Source organism: Podarcis gaigeae (assembly GCF_964106915.1).
Source record: "Podarcis gaigeae genome assembly, chromosome: 6".
NCBI classification, from domain to species: Eukaryota; Metazoa; Chordata; class Lepidosauria; order Squamata; family Lacertidae; genus Podarcis; species Podarcis gaigeae.
In genome coordinates this window covers 57,770,294-57,793,454 of record NC_139682.1, presented here as the reverse complement: position 1 = coordinate 57,793,454, position 23,161 = coordinate 57,770,294, and the positions used below count along the sequence as shown (strand labels likewise).

The 23,161-nt window shown below is 39.3% G+C and overlaps 1 protein-coding gene across 2 annotated transcripts in view; it reads left to right on the top strand.

Annotated features, from left to right (window-relative positions):
- Positions 1–23,161, top strand: part of USP24 (ubiquitin specific peptidase 24) — a 74,211-nt gene that overhangs the window by 8,585 nt on the left and 42,465 nt on the right. For both annotated transcript variants that reach the window (XM_083742730.1, XM_083742731.1), the window contains exons 2-20: positions 3,289–3,454; positions 8,308–8,375; positions 9,024–9,167; positions 10,256–10,378; positions 11,173–11,208; positions 12,238–12,303; positions 12,676–12,741; positions 13,881–13,955; positions 14,935–15,093; positions 15,777–15,891; positions 16,657–16,760; positions 19,297–19,404; positions 19,560–19,655; positions 19,749–19,910; positions 20,315–20,422; positions 21,795–21,944; positions 22,119–22,250; positions 22,607–22,718; positions 22,925–23,001. In XM_083742730.1, coding sequence (XP_083598856.1) covers positions 3,289–3,454; positions 8,308–8,375; positions 9,024–9,167; positions 10,256–10,378; positions 11,173–11,208; positions 12,238–12,303; positions 12,676–12,741; positions 13,881–13,955; positions 14,935–15,093; positions 15,777–15,891; positions 16,657–16,760; positions 19,297–19,404; positions 19,560–19,655; positions 19,749–19,910; positions 20,315–20,422; positions 21,795–21,944; positions 22,119–22,250; positions 22,607–22,718; positions 22,925–23,001 — 2,067 coding nt within the window. The remainder of the gene's footprint in view (positions 1–3,288; positions 3,455–8,307; positions 8,376–9,023; positions 9,168–10,255; positions 10,379–11,172; positions 11,209–12,237; positions 12,304–12,675; positions 12,742–13,880; positions 13,956–14,934; positions 15,094–15,776; positions 15,892–16,656; positions 16,761–19,296; positions 19,405–19,559; positions 19,656–19,748; positions 19,911–20,314; positions 20,423–21,794; positions 21,945–22,118; positions 22,251–22,606; positions 22,719–22,924; positions 23,002–23,161) is intronic.

The window sequence follows — 23,161 nt, the reverse complement described above, 5'->3', positions numbered from 1 at the left end:
CTTAGCCCAATAATAGCATCATTTCATGAAATGAAATTTCCAGCCTTTACTCAATTGAAATGATTGTCTTTATTTTGCCTCGTCTCCTGTGCGCATCATTGAGCTTGGCCAAGGGGCAGACAACTGCTAGGGAATTTCCTAAAGGGTCTACAAAAACATCAGAATATATGAACCTATGGATGGCATTATAGTTTAAGAACAACACTCCCCCCTCTCTCTATAGTGTAGGACCTCTATAGTCTAGGAGGGGTTCAGGGGGTGTCATTTTTATAGAATTTCCCTTCATAGTCAAAGATCCCCCTGTGTTTTAGGTTAATTGATAGAGGCATTGCCATACCACGAGCCCAGATGCTGTCACGGAAACCCAGATGAAAGCTTGATCAATATGAGCAAGCGTCACTTGATCTCTATGGGAATCAGTTGAACCACCATACTTAGGATGCCTAATTGTGTATTTGCAAGTGCATGTTCTGAGAGTATAAATGTTGAGAGATTATGTAGCATGTGGTATCACAAGATAAAGATATCTAAGACTTTTCCTTGCTTTTCTAGCTGTTATCTTGAATAAAAGGGCTATTTTCATGTGATGTACTTTGGGGTGGGGAATCCTAAATGGTGACTGGTCAGAAACACAATTTTGAGGTTTTGACGGATAGCACAATGAAAATTTGTCCCAGTGTGTGGATATTGTAATGCTGAAAAGGGTTTAATAAGAGGAGGGGTGTGAGAGAAGGTTCCAACATTTGCTTAGAAAAAAAATGTGAAGAAGGGGGAACATGATAGAGATGCATTCATGCTGCAGGGAAAGTGGGTAGGGTGTTTTCCTCAGAATATCAGAGCCCATGGCTGTCCAATGAAGCTGAGTAACAGAAAATTCAAGACGGGCAAAGGGAAGTATATCTTTACGTAGCACACTGTTAAATTAGCGATGGCCACTTATGAACTTCTCCTGAATTTCCCATAGACCTCTAGCTGACCACTGAGAAAATGCAGCAGGGCTCTTCTTACATTCTTACTGCAATGCTCACCGTTCTCAAATGCTGTTCTATAACCACAATGTTGTTTTCTATATTTCAATCCATTGAAAAGATAGTATTTAATATCCGTGCTTTCAGTTTGTTGTTGCTTTCCTAGATAATAGTTTCCTGTTCCACAGCACTTAATATTCATTCTCAGATAGGAAGCATTATTTTATGAATGTGCAGTTGTTTTTAATACAGAGAGAGTGCTTGTTAGACCAGGAAATGAAAGCAATAAATGAGACAGTGGAGTGGTACTGGAAAAACAACCTGTGACTACTAGTTCACAAGTTTTGAACCTTGTCCAAGTACATACAATGATCGAAAATAGCCTGCTCACTGACTAGCCAGTGTGCAGTGAGTCATGGTTTTGGTCTTTTTGTGGTAGCTATGTGTGTCCATGAGAGTTTTATTGTTAGATCCATGCTTGGCATCAATTTGCATCCTGTTGGCACTTTTAAAAAAGGTTAAATCTCGAGCTGAACAATGGTCAGCGCTTACTACCCAGTCTTGTACATGGTGAAGGATTTCATAGGCTCCACTGCTTTGAGCAGCATTGAATGCCTTTAGACCTAGGGTGTTCAAACTATTTGTTCGCAATAATAATAAAAAAGTTAAAGCCTCTCTCCATTAATTGTTAGGCCTGCTAGATGGAAGTAGGTAAATTTAAGTGGTGTTTGGGGAATGGGGAGAGAGCAGGGATTTATAAAATGAAATGTGGGTTATGTGCTTTCTGTTTGTAGAAATGGCTCCATAGGAAATGAAACTGATGAGAAAGTGGCATAAATGACCTTATTTGCTTTACTATAAATAAGTTGAATAAATGTGCTGTCCACACGGGCAACATTAGTTGGGAGGTGGGTCAGATACCATCTTGCTCTTTGTTTGCTTTTATTTCCCCTTATGGGAATCCACCTTAGCCTAGTAGATCTGTACCTATGGATTTCAGAATCTTTTGCTGAAAATGTGAAAAATAATTAGAAAGTAACTATAGCAGAATGGTTTATAAACTAGATAAGGCACTTCTACAGTAACCTAAAGAAAAAATAGATACCTGTAAAGATTCTAAACCAAACTTTGTTTTGAGATTATGGTGTTCTCTGTTTCCTTGTTCGCTACAGTAGTGACGATTTGGTTATTTAGATATAAAGGAGAAGATAGTTCAAGGCCAAATAGATCAATATTGATTTGTTTGATATGATTGTCATATCCCTATGTAGATGCAGATGTGATAGCTGTAAGCCTTTCAGTGTGGAAAGAGCTCTTCACAAAGTTGTAGGTCTAGCTGCTCTTCAGCATGGTGATGGTCTTTTTCATGCTTTTCTTTCTTACCTCAGAAGTGGTGCACTTACTTCTTGTATGCATTATGATCTTGGACAGGTGAGTAGTCCAGTAAAGGCAGAAAAGAGAGGCACAGTCAGTGTACACATCCACTGTAATGCAGAACTATGGTAGCTGTATATTCTACATCTCTTCCTGCCACAAAGCAGAGGTTGGTACCAAGGTAAAACTATTAGTGATTGCTCATTATAATGGCTGTATAGTTATTGTCTCCTGTATGATTGGCAGTATGCCTCTGAATACCAGTTGCTTTGGGTCATAAACCGGAAAATGCTATTGTGCTCATGTTCTGCTTGGGGGTTTCCATAGGTATCTGATGGGGCACTGTAGGGGCAGAATGTTGGCATAGATTGGCTTGCGCTCTTATATTATTAGAAGAAGCTGCATTTTTGTTGCACAGTGGGGAAGCAGAACCTTACTAGAGTGGCCGGCTTGTGGGTCTGGTATGATCAGATCTCTGGATGGGCAATTAATACTTCATTGTTAGCATGTTGGATCAATTATTTGATTATCAGAAGTTGTATTTTATATCTTTTAAATAATTAGCTGATTTCTTTTTGGTTTGAAAATGATTGGAATAATGTCCTTCAATCCTTTCCAGACTTTTGATTCAGTAATCTAGGAAAACTTTTAAGTCAGTGATGGTAGTTCATCTGTCTCACCACTGTGCATATATATGTCACAGTGCTAGATTCTGCATTAATCCTCCCTACTTTTTCTGGCACTTCCTTATTTTTCTGCTGGGGGAAGAAATGGTGGGAAAAGAGGACAGCAAATAGGCTTTGTTTTCTGAGTTGAGAAGTAGACTTTCTGTTGCACAGGGGTTGTTTTGTAGTTGGTATGTCAGGTTTTCTGGTATGGGTCTGCTACAATCCCTTTTTATAACAGCCAGTAACTAGAACAACTAACTGTGGCTTCTTTTCAACAGAAAAATGACGAAAATGGGAACTGTTCTGGAGAAGGTATCGAGTTTCCTACAACAAATCTTTATGAACTGGAGAGCAGAGTATTAACAGATCATTGGTCCATTCCATATAAGCGGGAAGAATCTCTTGGCAAGTGTTTAATTGCATCCACATATCTTGCAAGGCTGGGTAAGTTGCAACCTTTTTTTTAAAGTAGCATTATAGAAATGTTGACTTTTATATTAATAATGATGATGACTTGACAGTAAAAACTTGTCTACTCAAATAGCTTTTGGCTTCACCTTTTTCCACGTTGCATGTTGGTAACAGGTGTTTAATTAACAAAATCTTTTCTTGTTGGAAGTAGTATGACTCTCTTGGCTTCAGTAGAGTGCTGTGCATTTTTAAGTTGATGCTTTCACCTTTTAATAGAATGTTTCAGAATCACTTTTGAATTATAGGTGATCTTTAGAACATGTGAAGACAGGCACAACTATATCCCTTCTTAAATATTATTTTGTTTGGTGATTAACAAACTATTGAATAGGCTGGTATGCTCAAATATTGGGGTGAAAATGAAATTTTATTTTCTAAACTTGCTTAAACATATTGCCAAGAGCAGGGCTCTTCAGGCAATTATAGAAAATGAGCTGCTAATTTACAAAGGCTAGTAGTAATGCTTTTTGATATGGAAATGCTTGTAGTATAATTACATGGCAGAAACACTAGTCTGCAACATTTCAGTGGAACTTTTGCACACTTGGAAGAGTGTATGCATGTGATGCTAAAGGTCATTATTTGGTGTTAGTTAAGTTGTGGGGGTGTGGAAAGAGATTGGTCTTTTCTCATCATGAAAAAAATCACAAAGTCTTCTGAAAACCAGTTTCTCAAACTGTGGAATACCCAGCAATTAAAAAAGGTAAAGGACCCCTGACAGTTAAGTCCAGTCGTGAACGACCCTGGGGTTGTGGCACTCATCTCGCTTTACTGGCCAAGGGAGCCGACGTTTGTCCACAGACAGTTTTTTCTGGGTCATCTGGCCAGCATGACTAAACCACTTCTGGTGAAACCAGAGCAGCACACGGAAATGCCGTTTACCTTCCCGCCCAAACAGTACCTATTTATCTACTTGCACTTTGATGTGCTTTCGAACTGCTAGGTTGGCAGGAGCAGGGACCGAGCAACGGGAGCTCACCCCGTCGCGGGGATTCGAACCGCCAGCTTTCTAATCGGCAAGTCCTGGGCTCAGTGCTTTAGACCACAGCGCCACTTGCGTCCCTTAACCTCTTCTTGAAGGGAACCATGCCCAGCAATTATTTTCTAGTTATTTCTGCTTGGCACATAGAAAGGGAACTTGGGAAGGTATTTGCAAAGGGAGGCACAAAAATGGTTCCAGTGGCATCACTGATAACTGTGCCTTAGATTTGTATGTGCGTGCACACCTTCTTTTTCCTCATTTCAGGAATCTAAATCCTTACTAGGGCCTTTATTTTATTGGAGCTTCCAAACTCGTAGAGCCCCTGCCTCGTAACTTAAGTCTTCAATGAACTCTTGGGAATCTCTTTGCTTAGTTGGTGTGGAGGGTCTAATTGACCACACTTCTGGGGTGGTATGCAACAAATTAGATTGCACAAGAGAACTTCTCTGCCTGTGTGCCCCTTAAATGTGTTCTGAGGATAGCCTGAATCCTCTGGATCAGATTTGGGGAGATAGCATGGGGAGACAAGTTCCATTGAAAAGAAGAAATCTTTGTGTCAGGAGAACTTCTTATTTGGATTTCACCCCTGAGCTTTTGATGATGCTAAAAGTTAAAAGGGGGGGGGGTGAGGAAGCAGCATGTCATCTCTACATAAGGGAAGGGGCAAAAGTTATGGGTAGAGTATGTGCTTTGCATGCAAAAGACCCCAAAATCAATATCTGGCATCTTTCAGGTAATCTGAGGAAAGACTTCTGTAACCCTGTAGAACGACTGCCAGACAATGTAGACATTACTGAGCTTAGAATGTTGGTGCATATGGTCAGACACAGGCAACAAAAGCTGAGAAAACTTGTTTTATTGGTGACAGAGGATAACCTAGCTTTTTGCCTTTTTGTGTGTGTGGTGCACAGTCGGGGGTGATTCAGCTGTATAGAATGAGCCAAGGACTGTATAAGCTATCTCCCCACACTAAACTGAGCATGTTTGGAGACTGCCTGCAAGCACTTAAGGGTGAATGGAAGGCTCACTCAGATTCCTTTTATTGCATCACAGGAGTGTAAAGGTGTTGAGCCTTCTTTGTAGAAGTGGAAGTGAAGAGGGAGAGAATAAAGTGAACCTTGTATGATGAGAAATGCATGTTATCCAGCCTTACAGAGTGTGCCAAGAGCAGTGGGGCCCTGCTGAGGTTCAGACCTATATAGGACTGGAGTTGTGTGCCCTAGATTTTCCCCTTCCCACTGATCACATACATTCTTAATGAAATGTGCCTTAGTTAAGGGATAAGGGAAATTAACTGTTTGTGTACTCAGAGGCACTTTCCTTTATTATTAAATCAGAGCAAATGCAAATTGTTGGGATAAAAAAAAAATTTCATCTGAAATGGGGTCTCAGAAAGAGGAATACATTGAGGAGGGTACAAGTGGACAGGTTAAGAATTACTGTCTTACAGATATGGGAGCAATCAGCTGTCTGCATTGATTTACAGCAGGGTCCCTAGCTTTCCTGGGCCCCTGGGCATATTTGGCATTTTCAAAAGGTGTTGTGAAGAACACCACAAAATTGCTGCTGTGGAGCGGGCAGGGCAGAGAAGGCTGCAGGTCATAACACGACTGCTGTGAGTGTCATGCCTAGTCACAATTTTTGGAAAGTATGTCTCTCCCCCCCAACCCCACCCTGTGACTTACTTACATTGTATGTCTCCTGGGAAGGAGGTAGGCAGGCCTGGAGGAAGAAAAAACAAGTAAAGGCGCACAAACCCCAGAGTCAAATGCAGACACCGGTGGCCAGGAAAGTATGGGAAATAAAGAAACAAAAAAATGTAGATGACCAGAGAGGAAAAGGTTGGGAAGGGGAGAGTGATAAATACAGACTGCTTCAGAGAGGAAAGAAGTTGAAACAAGAATTTAAAAATAAAAATACAGAACCGCCACCCCCCACCCCCCGAGAGAAGGACAAAACCTACACACAGTGTTCTGTTCCTTCCCTTCTCTCCCTTGCTAGGTCCCTCTTTTCTTAGCTCCCTCTTACTTCTTTTTTACAAAACACTTTTTCTCCTGGTCACTCTGTGTTCTCTTTGGATAGTGATTTCAGGCTAGAAAACAAAAGAGTTTGAAGAGGAAGTGGGAATGGCACTCCTCCCACTTCCCCTCTCAGCTTTCCTTTCCAAGCAGAAATCACTCTCTTCTTACTTCTGAAGGGGTAGGGAGTGATGTCATAGCATGGTATGGGGTATGGGGAGTACAGAGGCTTTCACTGACGTTGAGAGAAGCTTTCACAGGTGCTATTGCACACAAAAACCACATTGAGGACGCTGGCATTACAGCCAAAGCCTTATAAATAAATACATTCTATGCATGCCTGCACATATTGGCTCTTCTGATTTTACATGCTGTGGAAAATCACCAAGTCACAGGATATGCATTGGGCCTCCATTTGAAAGGAAGTTCTTATAGATGCTGGTTGAATGTGCAATCTTTTGTTTACAGTGCAGATGTGTACCTCCGTCTAGTGCAGCCCTGTAAATATAAGCAGTCTGCATTTGCACCCTTCAGGTTTACAGCATGTGCTTTGTGCAATGATGCTTACTCAGGATGATAAGTGATGCTGCAAGACCTATGCTTCAGGGAACTATTTAAGTTGTCTGTGCATAATCAGTATCATCATGAAATTATAACTAAATTGCAGCTGTTCAGCGTGAAGCATTGCCTGCTTACTTCTGCCGCAGATGGTGTGTGGCACATCTGATGTGCTCAGAAATGTCTGTATCCTTTCCCAAGGGTTTGACAGTAAACACCATTAAAGAAACAAAATAGTTCCTAGGTTGGGGATTGAGTCTTCTGCTCTTGAGTATGATCTCTCCCCCTTCCCCGTTTTTCATCTTGATGCTTCAGATGAAGTGAAGAGCATTTATGTCACTGATAACTGCATACACTCCAGCTGGAAGCATCTGCATCCACAGAGAAAACAGAGCAATGCTTAGCTTTTATTACCATTGCTGTAATGTTCTAGTGTGCCAGCCAGCAAACTCTGCCTGGGATCCATAGAGCTGTTCTGTCACATGTGAACTACCCTCATAGAATTTCTGACTCCAGTGCCATGTCATAAACTACTTTTGAAAGTCCCACAGTTGAATAAGAAAATATCTAAAGTCTCCTTTGTTCATAGTATTCTGGATCCTGGCCTTTGTGAGCAATACCTTGCCCCGTTTAAGCACAAAAATATGGAGCTTTAGAAAGCATTGTTGCTTCTGTGTTGATTTTTAGAAATCTGCACTGTTTTATTTCATTCATTTCTCCTTATTAAAACTATAACTTCTTTGAGTTTCTTCATTATTAAAAGAATTGGTATGCAGTAGTGGTGTTTGGGGGGACGCAGGTGGCGCTGTGGGTTAAAGCCTCAGCGCCTAGGACTTGCCGTTCGAAAGGTCGGCGGTTCGAATCCCTGCGGCGGGGTGCGCTCCCGCTGCTCGGTCCCAGCGCCTGCCAACCTAGCAGTTCGAAAGCACCTCCGGGTGCAAGTAGATAAATAGGGACCGCTTACCAGCGGGAAGGTAAACGGCGTTTCCGTGTGCGGCTCTGGCTCGCCAGAGCAGCGATGTCACGCTGGCCACGTGACCCGGAAGTGTCTCCGGACAGCGCTGGCCCCTGGCCTCTTGAGTGAGATGGGCGCACAACCCCAGAGTCTGTCAAGACTGGCCCGTACGGGCAGGGGTACCTTTACCTTTACCTTTAGTGGTGTTTGTGTGAACCAACAAAAATCTTGTTTGGGTAGCCCTGTGAGCTTCAGTCCGTAGCTTGCAAAACTTTGCAGGATCCTAACCTCCTTTTTTCCTCTGTTAAATAAGGGCTTTCGGATTCTGATGAAAACTGCAGAAGGTTTATGGACAGATGTATGCCTGAAGCATTTAAAAAGGTAGGTGTAAGAGAAAATTACAGTGGATTCTATCTAGTGCTGTAGATAGGAGAGTAGGCGGTATAGAACTCATAAAGTGGCAGCTTGCTACATTCTGATACTGTAGCAAGTAAGGAGGAAGAGGGCAAGTTATAATAATGGACATGGTTGACAAATACTATTGTGCTATTCCACTTCAAATTTGCAGATTTGAGAGCTGCATTTGATTTTTCTTTTGCATGTTGCAGCAATTTTGTGGTGTTCTACAAAATAGGTCATTTTTTATTGGGACAGCAAATGGGGACAGGAGAACGGGGCTATTGAGAAACGTTTGTAGAAATAAGGACAGGACTTTGTTTGGGGGTTTTTTAAGTGGATTAGTGAGGTTATGCCAAGTGAAGATGTTCTCCTAGCCACCTCTGGTCTTGGAATGTATTGAAGATATTGTGTTCTCTAAATATTCTATGCCTAAAAATGGAATCTTCTTAAAACTGGGATGGGGAGCTAAGGTAGATGCCGGCTGTTCTTTCCAGGTTTAAAATCTGCCTTCAGAAGTTGTTTGTTGCTAAATAGATAGCTCCAAAAGCATTTCAAGGCTAGCAAAAAGGTACTCTCTTCCCCCTTGTAGATCCATGTCAGCATTTTAACACATACTGTGCTCCTTTGCAGCTGTTGACATCGAGCGCTGTTCATAAATGGGGTACCGAAATCCATGAGGGAATCTACAACATGTTGATGCTACTAGTAGATCTGGCTGCAGAGAGGATAAAGCAAGATCCTATCCCTGTTGGTCTTCTCGCTGTACTCACAATGGTATTGCAGTTACTTGATCTCAAGGCTATTCAGCATGAAAATCTTACAACTGAATATCTGTTCATCCTAAACACATGACTTATTAAAATTTAAAATCTAGAAAATACATTTCCTGGTTATATTTGCATACTCAATACATTCCGCCAAATCATGATTAAGGAAGCTTTTAACTATGACTTAGTGTGATGTTTGAATTGACAAGACATACTGAATTGATATCACCCATTGAATCAGAATAAGAAACCTAATTTGAATTGGTTTTTTGAACCATGGCTTGTACTATTCTGGTTTGCCATGTCTGAACTTACAAACCAAAGTTATGGCTGTTGTGTCATTTTCCAAGATCTGCTCCAAACCTTGGCTTTCCTGTATATTTGGAAATTCAAACCACTTAGGTTCTAAACTATAGAGAATGTAATTAATTACTTAGCAAGATGTATGTTCGTACTTCGCTTTGACACTTGGTATTCCACTGTCTGCAATGACTTTAAACTTGTCAATTTACTGTTTTTAAGAAATGTGAAGAGGGAGTGACCATATCTCAGTGGTAGAGCACATAGTCTGCAATCTCAAGATCCCAGGTTCAATTTCTGGCATCTTCAGTTAGAAGGATCAGATGGTAGGCAATGGGAAAGATTTCCCTCTGTCTGGGACCCTGAAGAGCTGGTGCTTGTCAGAATAGACCATACTAGAGTGGATGAGCAAACATTCTAACCTGGTATAGGGCTGCTTTTTGAGGTTTCACTCACAATATTTCACTTTTCATTTTAAAAGCCAAAGTTAAGCATCCATGTTAATATCTACATAAACAAAATCTGAAGCAATGAATTTCGCCAGTCTAGGCTCCAATAGCCACCCAGTCTTTTGTCAAAGAAAATTGGTTTTCAGATACTAAAACTATGTCTTCTATTTCTTCACTCTGAAGTTCTGGTCCTGCTTCTGCAAAAGTGTATGTACTTCTTGATGTTCAAACACTTTTCTTTCCTAGGAAGGAAAACCTTATGAAAAGCCACTTGATCCAAATGTGTTTTACATTGGAAAATTGCTAATCCTATATGTCTGCTTTCTTGTCACACCTTTCACTTTAGGCTCTTAATCCTGATAATGAGTACCACTTCAAGAACCGAATGAAAGTATGCCAAAGGAACTGGGCAGAAGTATTTGGAGAGGGCAATATGTATGCTGTCTCACCCATATCTACTTTCCAGAAGGTAAATGTGTACACTTCAGGTCTCTTACTAGAAGTCAGACAGAATTTAAGTTGTGTTTTAGTGCAATATATGTGTCACTTGAAATAAACATTGCCATTTCCTCCCCACCCCCTTTCCCATATCTAACAATTTATCAATCTGTCTCATTGACAGTAGCCTTTGGTTTGCTATTATTTCTGCTACTTTGACTATAATAAGGGTTTAATTACCACTCCAACCACAGTGCTCTCTTCTAGATCTTAGTGGTGACCACACTGTAGCTGTGGTTTAGACTGTCGTATGGGTGTGATAATTTCCAGTCCTTTTAGATCTGAATAGTGGCTAAGGAAGTGATATAAGGAAGTGATAAATGGATAAATAAAAATTCGGTCATGAGACTTTTTAGACACTTTTGCAGCATTGAGCTTATTGGTGCCAAAATATTGCTTCTAATTTCATTCCTTAAAAAATAAAAAACCCTTCTTCTCCATTATGGATTATAAATATAACTGATTCTGTGTCACCGACTCCATATCCTAATCTTGCCATAGAATCATAGTCTCATAAACCATAATACATTATAATAGGTTAGGCAATGTTTGGGAAGTGGATAGTGCTAACCATCTCATCCAGAAATGTTATGTGCCTTATCTGAGCAGTTGTCGGCAGGCAGTGCATGTGTTGTATTTGCAGTGACCAGTCATGCATGTAGTAATCTAGAGCTCTAAATGAAACACACAATTAAAACACAATTATTTTACAAAGTATCCTTGTGGGGGAAATGCTACTAATTTGTTAACATCTCTGTTGGCTAGGAACCACATGGATGGCTAGTGGACTTAGTGAATAGGGTAAGTAAATGATAAAGCATTATTTATTCTGAACCATCTGCACATATAGGGCACTATAAAGACTCTCATTAAACAAAAATAAAACCAGTTCCTGGGGTGGGGTGGGGGACGAAAAGAGGGTGAGAAGAATGACTGTGAAGCAATACAGTTAAAAATATTTAAGCTGAGATTAAGTTGGAAATAAGGGTAAAAGTGTTGGTCAAAAGACATACGGGGAAAATAAGATACATTTGAGGAAGGATTTGAAGTGGAAGAGTTAGCACCATGTCTATATTCAGGGAGATCACAAAAGAGAATGAATGGGTTGTAATTTAAAGCAAGAGGACTTCCGTCAGTGAAGGATGTTAGCACTGGAAGGATGAGGATCATATATAGGCATGTATTTTTAAATGATATCCAGTGGATGAATTTATAGTGATAACTGAAGGGAATGGGAAGTATTTGAAGGGAAATGAAGAGCGGATATCACTTGTACAATGGGAGAGGTGAATGTTTTTGTCAGCAGGATGAGTATTTTTAGCACCAAATATGAGGGAGAGGCTAGAGTTCTGTGGAGAGGCTTCCAAGGCTCATTTTATATGTGTGTGCGCACATGTGCATGTATGCAGCATTATTCTTGCAAAATGTTAATGTGTCAGTTTTCATCATTTATCTGGAGCTGTAATAGAGTAAGAAGAAATGTATGATGCATATGAAAAAATAGTTTTACCTCTTAAAGGGATTTGTCGTCAATTTACCTGTGAAATGCCATTGAACTGAGTGTTCTAGGTGAACTTCAGAAAAATATGAGTCTTTGACAGAGAGAACTGCACTAGTAGTTTTCCTATCCTCCTATGAGAATTGTTGTACCTTTACCTCCATTACTGAAATAGTAAAATCCTTAGACTCAGCATACCTTACTGATACGGTTTCCTGTAGTGGACAACTGAAGGAAATGCTCATCTATTCATGCCTGTTTCTGAGACCTGTCACACTACTTTTATTTATATAGTTCATGTCTTTGACGGTGTTGTTTGTATACTTATTTAGTTTGCAGAATTAGGTGGATTTTCTGCAATTCAGTCTAAACTTCATTCAGAAGATATTGAACTTGGGGTAAGTTAAAATCCAGATCATTTCCCTTTGTTTTATGAATCTTTCACAGTAGATGGCTCTTGTTCAATACTTATGAATTTTCTGCAGTTGTGGAACTGAAGTAATATTTTAGTCTCAAGATGTGCTGGGTGAAGCAAACACAACTTGTAAAACTGTAGTGTGAATTGGTGTGCTTCATTGCATTACCTTTAGGCTGTATTTGCTGCTGCTGTCGTCAAGCAAAACTATACTAGCCATGTTCATCTGTCTGCTTTATCAAATACCATTCTCTTGTCTTAGTCTCATATGCTAGGGACCAGTTTGGTCCCTTCTTGTGGTATTTGCCTCGGGTCTGTTCTGTGTATGTTCTTAAATGCTTTCTCTTTCTTCTAGGCAGTATCTTCTTTAGTTCAGCCTTTGGGGGTTTGCGCAGAGTATCTCAATTCTTCGGTAGTACAGGTAACTTTCTCTTTAAAATTATGTACAATTAGTAACTTGCTCTGAGCTTTTTTTTTAAAAAAAGTGAAACAACTGTGGTTCATTGCCCTATGCCTTATGTTTGTTTTTCAGGTAATGAATCTGCAAAATACTTGTTTTGAAACTCATAATATTATAATAATATAATAACATCAAATGATGCTCACATTAACATTGATGCTATTATTGTTAAAAACAACAGTCAGTTTGGGATAACTCTAGATAATCTGCGAGATACCTTTATAGGACAGATTGGAGGTGGGCGGACTGTGAGATCCAATTTGTACACTTAGAATTAAATAATTCTGAACCTGGGAATTTGTTTTTAGTGACAGAACCAAACTCAGTTTGCAGGCCTTCCACATAAAAGTCCACTCCTCCAGCAGTTGAAGGGGGGGGTATTCATTTTGCTTCCATTGTTAAACAATTGGGAGTTGGAAATCCTTGTTCTACTTTAACCCACCCAGAGATCAGTCAGTAGGTCCTAATCTAACATTTGCCCACCCCAATATAGATTTGTATTTATTTTTACATTGGGAAGTATCGAACAGTCACATGTGAAGGTTGCTTGTGCAACTGATCTTTCTCCTCCTCCCTACAGACACTTAAAAAGCCTTTCTGGAGGACTTCATTGAACAGCACGGGCTGTTTACCTGGAAGGGGAATGTTGTCTGAAACTGGACACAAAAACCTTGCTTCCTTTGCCCATTTTGGGGAGAGTTGCCCATAGGAAAGCCCTCCAGAGATGTTGTTCAGGGGTCTACAGGGGCGGGGGTGAAAAGATTGGTTGAGTGAGCAGTTTCCACTCAGGCAAGCAGTAGATACAACACTTTATAATCAATTTGTTTGCTTCCTTACTTCAAATATACTCACATCAAATTGGCTTACATCTATTTTAATTGTACATAGTTTGTGTCAAATAATGGAACACTAGCGTAAGGCTTATGTTCTGAGCATGAGTGGAATATACTTTTGCTCAGGGGAGAGTGGTTGCAATTTTTGTTTTCTGCACCACATTAAATCCCACTTGGGGAAACTTCCCTGATCTTCAGAAGGGTGCAGGAATAAAAGTTTTCCATTTCAAGAAAGCCCATACAGAATGCCTGTTTCTTGTTTTACAGCCCATGCTGGATCCAGTAATTCACAATATGATTAAATATGTACAGAATGTTGAAGAGAAGGACCTGAAAGACAAGGTAAAACCTGATTTTTCAGATATGACCTACAACTTGAACTGCAATTTGAAAGTGTAAAACTGACATTCTGTTAGCTAATGCTGCTGCTCCCATGCTTAAAAGCATGTGTGTACTTAACTAATGCTTGGTGAAACACTTGTAATGACACTTGACAAATAATCAGCATTAGAAGATTTAGCCATTAATGCTGTCAGCTGCAGTGTGCTTAGTACACACTTTCCTTTATAAAGTAATTTGTTCTATATTTATGATTTATTTAGAACATGTTTACCTAGCTCTTCAGCCGGGTAACTTACATGGAGTCAGTTAATACAGGAAAGTGCCTGCCTACAGACTTACAGTCTAAAACACATGATGCACAAGAAAGAAGGGCTTGGGAAGGAAGAGGAAACTCAGGATACCCATTTAAAAAACAAATAAATAGTAATTTCTATAATGACAGCATGGAATAGAATTGTTCAGGGACAGAAAGAGCCCGATAAAGCAAGTCTTTTAGTGGAGCTGGTGGCGTGGCCCTGCTAGAATGGTTGCTTCCGTGTAGCAGTCTACATCAGGCATAGGCAAACTCGGCCCTCCAGATGTTTTGGGCTACAACTCCCATCATCCCTGACCACTGGTCCTGTTAGTTAGGGATGATCGGAGTTGTAGTCCGAAAACATCTGGAGGGCCAAGTTTGCCTATGCCTGGTCTACATCCACAATAGTTGCAAATCAGCACTCTTTGTTATAGGAGGTTCAAAACTTGTATAGCTATTGCTTTTTCAAAGCTTGTTTTATAGACAAACAAAACTAAAAAAAGCTTAATAACTTTTGCCAGAAAAATGCTCAACAACTTTTGTGTCTGGATTTTCACCTTTTGAAATATGGCAGCCCTACCCGTACAGTTTTAAAGGCTGCCTGAACTTAGGTGGTATCTTCCTTGCCACTTGAATTCATCACTGAGATCTCTAAAAAGCGCTCATAATTCTTATGTTTCGCAGAGGCTGGTCAGTATCCCTGAACTCTTGTCTGCCATCAAGCTCCTTTGCATGCGATTCCAACCTGACTTGGTAACAGTAGTAGATGACCTGCGCTTAGATATCCTGTTGCGTATGCTGAAATCGCCACACTTCAGTGCAAAAATGAACTCTCTCAAAGAAGTAAGTTTGCTATGCTAAAATCTTCAACTGATTAGATTGACATTCACAATCGGGTATTTTCAACTTTCGCAGATCTAGGACACACTTTTATCCCAAACACTCATTTGGCGACCATTTTATTGATCTTTTACCATATATGTGCATGGTGGTGGTGCTCCTCTTGCGAGCCACCATGGATCAGGCTGCAGCCCATGAATGGGTCCTGATCCAGTAGTTAAAGGCTAGTTCTCTAGCTCATTAACCGTAGCAACTTAATGATAACCATTGCTGATTTGGATCATAAAGCTTTCAAAGAGAAAATTCAGAGGCATAGGAGGAATCAAAAGATTCTTAGATTCTATCCATGGCTATAAATCCATTTGAAGTTCACTTATGGAATAAGTGGCAAATATATGGTGTTAGTGTGCATTTAAAAGGCCTAATAAACTTTTCATGAGGCCATTGAAATATTAATGATTTTACAGAGCTGGGCACTGCTCAGTGCAGTCATGAAAAATAGGATATAGTTTTGCTTATTCCCTGGATCTTCCAAGTATTTAGTGTTTCAGGCCTTGCAAACCTTCACAGTGAAGACACATATTTACAGCCTTCCCAAGAACCACCCATACATACAGCAACTAACTTTGGCTATTGATATATCTAGTTGTTACAAATCCTCTGAGTGACACTGTGTTAATTTTTAGGTAACAAAACTTATTGAAGACAGCACTGTATCCAAATCAGTAAAGAACGCAATAGATACAGATCGGTTATTAAACTGGCTAGTAGAAAACTCTGTTCTTTCAATTGCATTAGAAGGTAAGTTTTTCATATCCTGCTGCATTTCTGAACAGAAAGAAAGTTGATATTGTGGTTGCAGTCAGAAGGTGTGCTAAACTATGTTTGGTGTTAATGAAAGTGAGCCTTGTACTTGCATGCTGCCTCACTCCTCTTCCTCCAGGTTGGCTGCAAGGAAATGATGTGAAGCTTCTACTTACATGATTAAAATAAATTCAGAATGTTGTCCAAACCCAGGCAAACTGTGGTTTATCTTAACAGTGGTCGATTGACACAAACCATAGTTTAGAAACTTGGCTTGTTTCAATTAACCATTGTTAAGATGAAGTGTTGTTTGGCTTTGGATGATTAAAAAAACTGATGGATGCTAAAATTGTGTACTTTTTGCAGCCACACCACAGTACGAGAATAAAGTATATGAGCTAAGACTCATAATGCTAAAACACAGCACTTTGTCTGAACCATTCATGTATCTGAATATTTTGGTGTAGATATTCCTGGTAAAAGTTCATATTTTAATGAGTCTTTCAAATTGTCTGGTATTTTTAGAAGTATCTTGGGTGCTACCAGCACCAAGCCATTGGGGAAGAAAGGGCATTTTTAATAATATTAAGGTTCTTAGTTGTGTAGTGAATGAGATGGAAAGGGTTGTTAGAAAACAGATCTTCACGTTACTGAACCTCTTCTTAGTTGTTTTGAAGGAGTATATATTTTGTTATTACCATATCAAAAACTTGATTAAGGCATTCCTTCTGGTTAGGCTCACTGTCCTGTTTCTTTCACTAGGTAACATAGACCAAGCACAATATTGTGATCGTATAAAAGGAATTATTGAACTCCTGGGCAGCAAGTTATCATTAGATGAGCTGACAAAAATATGGAGAATACAGGTGAGGATGTGCAGCAGTATGACTCAGAGTTTGAAATTCTTTTGACAGCATTTGTGGAATGTCTTTTTCAGGTGCATGTATAAAGATCCCAAACCTATCCAAATTTAGCAGATAATAATAGTGTGACTGATCATACGATAGATATCCATGGAGATGGAGTATGTGTTATTCTACAGAATTAGGACTCATGGCAGGAAGTTGTGTTCGTGGATGCTAAATAGATGCATCAATCCTAGAATTGGAAGGAGTCCAGTAGGTCATCTTGTTAAACAACTTGCCCAAGGGAAGTTTCACCTCAGTGAATCATTTTTTATTTTATTTTATTTTCAATCACATAAATATGCCACAAGCAGAGAGCAGAGTTTGTTTCAATGCATGCTTCTCAGTACTTTCCTATCACCATATTAAGTCCTGACATCTTTATCTTGTGTTGTGACTTTCCCAAACCTCATAAGACATACCTTGGTTCATGTCCTGCTGACCAGTAATCTGCCTTACGCAAGTTTCCAAGAAGATGTGTGACAACCACACTCTGATGCTTTATGAGCAAGAAAGCAAACAGTATGGTGATCACATTTGCTGAGGCCCTGCAAAAAATTTAACTAAGATAGAATCTTACGCTTCTAGTTTCATCTCTTTTGTTTCTAGTTGTATCTCTCTTCAAATTCTGTGTGAAAGAGAAAACATTGAGAGATGTATGATTATTATTTTTTGTCCTAGTTTAGAACTGCTAGTTTTTTTAATTGCTTTGCTAAATTTCTTCGACACCCACATACCTTTGCATATCTGTACATTTTATTCAGTCCATCCATCCTCCCACGCACCATTACATTATTTGGTTACTTAACTTAGTTATTGCACTTTGATAAACAGAGCTCTAGTAATTCATTTATCTTCAAGGGCACTTCTATCACTTTTCTTTTTTGCAGAAATGATGTTCATTCAAATTTCACAAAAGTGTTAAAGGCTGCATGTTCTCTCCCTTCCCTGCCTCCTCACTGATTAATTTTAGTACTATTATATGAAGCAACTATGTCAAATTTTCCTGTGCGCTGAATAAGAAACTATGGCCTGCTCTATACCTCAATTTATGGTTATTCATAAATTTAATGGAAAAATTCTGCATGAAAATTTGTGCTGGAAAATTTCTGGAGTGCAGAAATGTAATGAGCACAAGGATCACCACTCCAATTTACTTTATAACTAGATATGGGCGTCTTTAGAATATCCACACAGCATTAAGCTTATAAATATGCAGTAGTCTGTAAAATGGTGACAAAGCTCTTTATTTCTGGCATTGTTGCAACAATGTGACGTACTTCATCATTTATTTTGAGCACACTCATTCTGCTGACAAACCTGTGACATGTTCTAAAAAAAGAGATCTTAAGGCTCTGTGTGTCTGAATATCACACATTATAGAATGTCTTTGTAGTCTATCCCTTTCCAGTACTCTAGGACATGGGTGCGTTGTGACTGACTAAGGTGAGTTGCAAATCAATGCCACAGCATAGCAGGGATGCAGGTTGAGTTGATGTAGAAAGTTGTGAAGTCCACTGCTTTTAAGCACACAATTTCCAGTATTCTAAATGGATGACTTCTGTGGTTCAATGTGTTTTCAGTCTCTCAACATTACATAGGATACTTATAACTAAAGCTACTACTACAATATTTTAAGGTGACTTCATTTCTTTAGATTTTGGCCATACGTTAACTCCAGTTGTATATGAGAACAAATAACATTTGCACACTGCCCATTCACAAGTATATTTCTTGTTGCAATATGTAGCACCAATAGTTTGGTTGATAAATTAGCAGCTCAGTATTCCATACAGTCTTTATATTTGCATTACCTTTAGAATGTTAATTTCAAATACTGCTTTAATCTGCTTTCATATAAGGGTTGTTAGCACCTATATCAGCAACTTCTTTTGATTTCGAACAAATCAATTCAGCCTTCCTGAAGGATTGTGAGTCCTTTCTGACATGGCTTGAGCATTTATTTCTGAAATTTTACCTTCCAAGGTACTCAAAAGCACCATCTTTTCTTAGAGATGAATGAATGATTCATCTTTATTTAATTATGTAGTAGTAGTTACACAATGCCTGCATTTCTACTGGTTCCATTAGCTTCCAGAATACCCAGAGCCTGAAACAGAAAGCACTTCTGAATTAGTAATCAGTTTACTCAATGACACACCTAGCAAACGGTATCTGCCCTTCACACTTCATATAAAACCTTTCACAGAATACAAATACTTCCTTTGTTGTGTCCAAAACCTGAACGTAAAACCACAAAGTTGTCAGTGTGGTATTTCTTGCAGTCTCTAAGATGGGGCTACAGTCTTCCTCATTCTTGCTTGATAATACGCAGTGTGAACCTAAGCATGTTTAATCAGAAACATCTATGTTTTCAGTGGGTGAGAATGCCTAAGATTCCAGAATTTCTGTTTAATATACATCTATGATCATTTTTTCAAGTTCACCTTTTTTCACAGCTGTCTCTTTAACTGTTGTTTTTCTCTCCTCTTTAAAGTCAGGACAGCCGTCAACTGTAATAGAGAACATCCACACCATTATTGCAGCAGCTGCTGTCAAGTTCAGCTCAGACCAGCTCAATCATCTCTTTGTCCTTATTCAGAAGGTGAGGCAACTACAGCAAGAAACTGAAATATATATTTTGAAGACTGTTTGGATCTAAAGATCATAATATGGATAACCAAAGCTTGGGCCAGTTGAAACTCAAATTGTTTTTTGTTTTGTCTTTATTCATTCCCCCCCTTCCCTCCCCTTTTGTAGAGTTGGGAATCTGAGAGTGATAGAGTGAGACAGAAGCTGCTAAGCTTGATAGGACGTATTGGTCGGGAAGCACGTGTAGAGACAACCACTGGAAAGGCATGAGTAATAAATTCCACTTATAAGAGTTAACATGGAGGCTAATTTCTGTAATGAATGTTGATATTTATCTGTGTGTGTATATCCTTGTAGGTTCTTGAGGTTCTCTGGGAGTTGGCTCATCTTCCAACATTGCCCAGTAGTTTGATTCAACAAGCCTTGGAGGAGCATTTGACAATCCTTAGTGATGCATATGCAGTGAAGGAGGCAATAAAAAGAAGCTACATCATCAAATGCATAGAAGACATCAAGAGGGTTAGTTTGCCTTATCTCTCAGAATGTATATTCCGTGCGCCCCGCCCCCAAAGCTTGGCACATTCATTAGTTCTCAAGTTTCACAGGACGCCTTGAAAAGGGAGAGTGTGTGTATCAGTTTGCTTCTTGTGAGAGTCATAGCCAGTATCTTGCCTTTGTTTCTGCCAAAACGAGTGACTGTTTGCTGTGGGGAAGCCGCAAGAATGAAATTTGCAAATAGATCCACGTGTCCTTCACAATGTAATCTATATATATTACTTAGAGAACTAAATACTGGATTTTGTGGAACTGAGGAATAGCTATAGTACAGACTACAAAAGTAATCTAGAATGGGGAATAAAACTTGGAATGTTTATGCAGTCATTGTTACTAAGCATATCTATTACTGTACCTTCTCCTAATAGTCATCTCAACATAATAATCCTCAGTTTGTGTGGGTGGTACCAGCTTTACGTCAGCTCCATGAAATTACACGCTCATTTATTAAGCAGACCTACCAAAAGCAAGATAAGGTAAGATAATTTTTGAGACAAAATTGTGGATTGATATGATCAGGAGGGGAAAATATCAGGAGGGAATGAATCTAAAAAATGGGATGCGTTCAGAGACAACATTGAATACTGAGGGTTTGGATACTTGGGACCTGAAAATGTTTGTTTGTTATTTCAGTGTATAGATCAGTGGTTCCCAGCCTTTACAAATTTGAGGACCACTTTTTAACCTCAATTTTTTTTGCAGGCCCTAGCATACAAATTGTTGTAATTTTAGGCTCTGTTAATTGAGAAAACACTATTATGTACTCAATACAGCATGCAATTCACTCTCTCAAGCTAGATTTTAAAGAAGGGGGGAATGTGTGAAAGGGGGGGGGGATGTGTTTCTTTGGGTGGTCTTAAGAGCTGTCAGCAGTAGGATCTCCCAGAAATAGCTATTTCCCACTATTCAGATTGTGTCCAAATATCTGGTCTGGTGTAACTCACAAGTTCACATACCATGTTGTAAACTCTGGCGTGGTCAGATATATTAGTTCTGATTAAAGATGTTCTTCTGGCTCTCCTTTTTTTCGCAATAAAGGCTGTCAGACCCCACCCTCCATCAGCAGGATCTTCCATTATTTCCCATTTTATCCTTTGTATCCCCCTCTCGTCTTAACATTTTTTTAAAAAGCTAGCCTTTGGAAAGCTTGTATCAGACCCTAGCCTTACTTATTTTGTTGATCCAGATAATTATGATTTAATTAGGGTTTTTCAGCTCTTCATCAATACTTTATATTTGTAAGGTTACCCAGTATTTTATCCTTTTAACCTTATTAAACTTTACTTGTGTAATTCTTGATTAAATTCTACTAAGTAGAGGAAACGTATTGGCTGACACTGTGGGCCTAAAGTCTCATCCTTGAATCCAAAATTTTCTTTGTATTTAGCTCCCCTCTTCCTAACTTTATCCCTTTAACATGGCACCTGTTGTGTAGGGAACTGATGTGAAAAACAGCTATCAAACCCTGGGTCTGCTACATAGAAATCAGACTTAGACTTCCTTTTTGAGCAAAGCAATCACTGTCACAATGCCATGTCATATTAGTGTCATTCTTAATGCTAAGTATTCATAGTAAGTTCAGATTTGGCTTTGGAAACGAAAGCGCATGATTTTGTGCTGTGCTAACTGAAGTATATATTAGAAGTGCTTAGTACTTCTTTCTGCACGACTAGTGTCATGACTGGAAACTGTGGTGAATGAGGATAGAAATTATGAGACTTTTGAGGCCCTGATTGAATAGATGGCCAGGGGGGTGCAGCGAGGGAAACTTATATTCGAGCCTTGAAAGTCTAATTGCACATGTTGTAATGCTCTGCTTAACACATCTTTTCCAATACTTCTGCCAAGAGCATTATTCAGGATCTGAAGAAAAACTTTGAAATAGTGAAGCTGGTGACAAGCAGCTTAATAGCATGCCACCGATTGGCCGCATCCGTGGCAGGTCCTGGGGGCCTGTCAGGAGCAACCTTAGTGGATTGCCGATACACGTATCGGGAGGTAAGCAAACTTGTGACGTTCAAACCAGATCATTTGGGGCTAGCCCTGTATAGAAGCAACTTGACTCTTTACTGAGGCAGTGAGCTTGAATCTCTCAAACCTCAAATTTGCAAAACGTTTCATAAAGGTCTGTTCAGAAATGTTAATTGCAGTTTGCGTTTGCTTCCTTTTCAGTACTTGGAAGCACATCTCAAATTTCTGGCATTTTTTCTCCAAGAGGCTACGCTTTACTTAGGATGGAATCGTGCTCGGGAAATCTGGGAATGCCTTGTGACAGGCCAAGATGTTTGTGAACTAGATCGAGAGGTGAGATGCTGCTGTTGAATGTCCTTGGAATAAATGTAGCACTAATTTTACTTGGAAACAATGTATCCTAAAGATGATCTGGGGCTAAAATCAAAACACACTAGGAAAACAAAATCGTTTCACAAATCTGTAGAAAAATCAAGTGCTGTTAGGAATGTTTGAGGGGCTATCGGGAGTAGACAAAAATTGCTGTTCATTCTCAATCATACGGATACTAGAGTTTTCTTAAATTGTTAGCAATCCTCAAACAAATTCTGGTGCGTGGAGTAAACCATAGTATGTCGGATATTTTAGAGCAATGCAAAATATATCATTTAAAAACAGAATGTGAACCATAGTGTAAACTCTTTTCACAGATGTGCTTTGAATGGTTTACAAAGGGGCAGCATGATCTCGAGAGTGATGTTCAGCAACAGCTTTTTAAAGAAAAAATTCTTAAATTGGAGTCTTATGAAATCACTATGAATGGTATGTAAGTATTTTTGGTTTTTCAGCCTTCTGTATAATAGTCAGATATCTTAGAATAAAATTTGGGGGGCTTAATAACGGCTGAAGATTGCAAACAGCTTCAGAGACTAATGAAGTTAAAGCTTTTATTTTGCATGAGTAATGTTTCTGTGTTTGTTTAAATGAAAATAGCAGAATTCCTTTAAAATGTTAATTTTTAAAAACAGGTTTTGGTTTGTTTAAGACCTTTTTTGAAAATGTGAACCTCTGTGATCATCGATTGAAACGTCAAGGAACTCAGCTGGTAAGCAGCTTTCTATAAACTTGTTCCAGTGCAGTTCATAGGTCACAGCTGGCAAGTTTATTTGGAAAATAGTGTGCACTATAAAATAGTGACCATTGGGAAGTGGCAGCTAGAATGTGGCTCTCCAAAGCTATAGTTACAGATTTTCCCTGACATTACT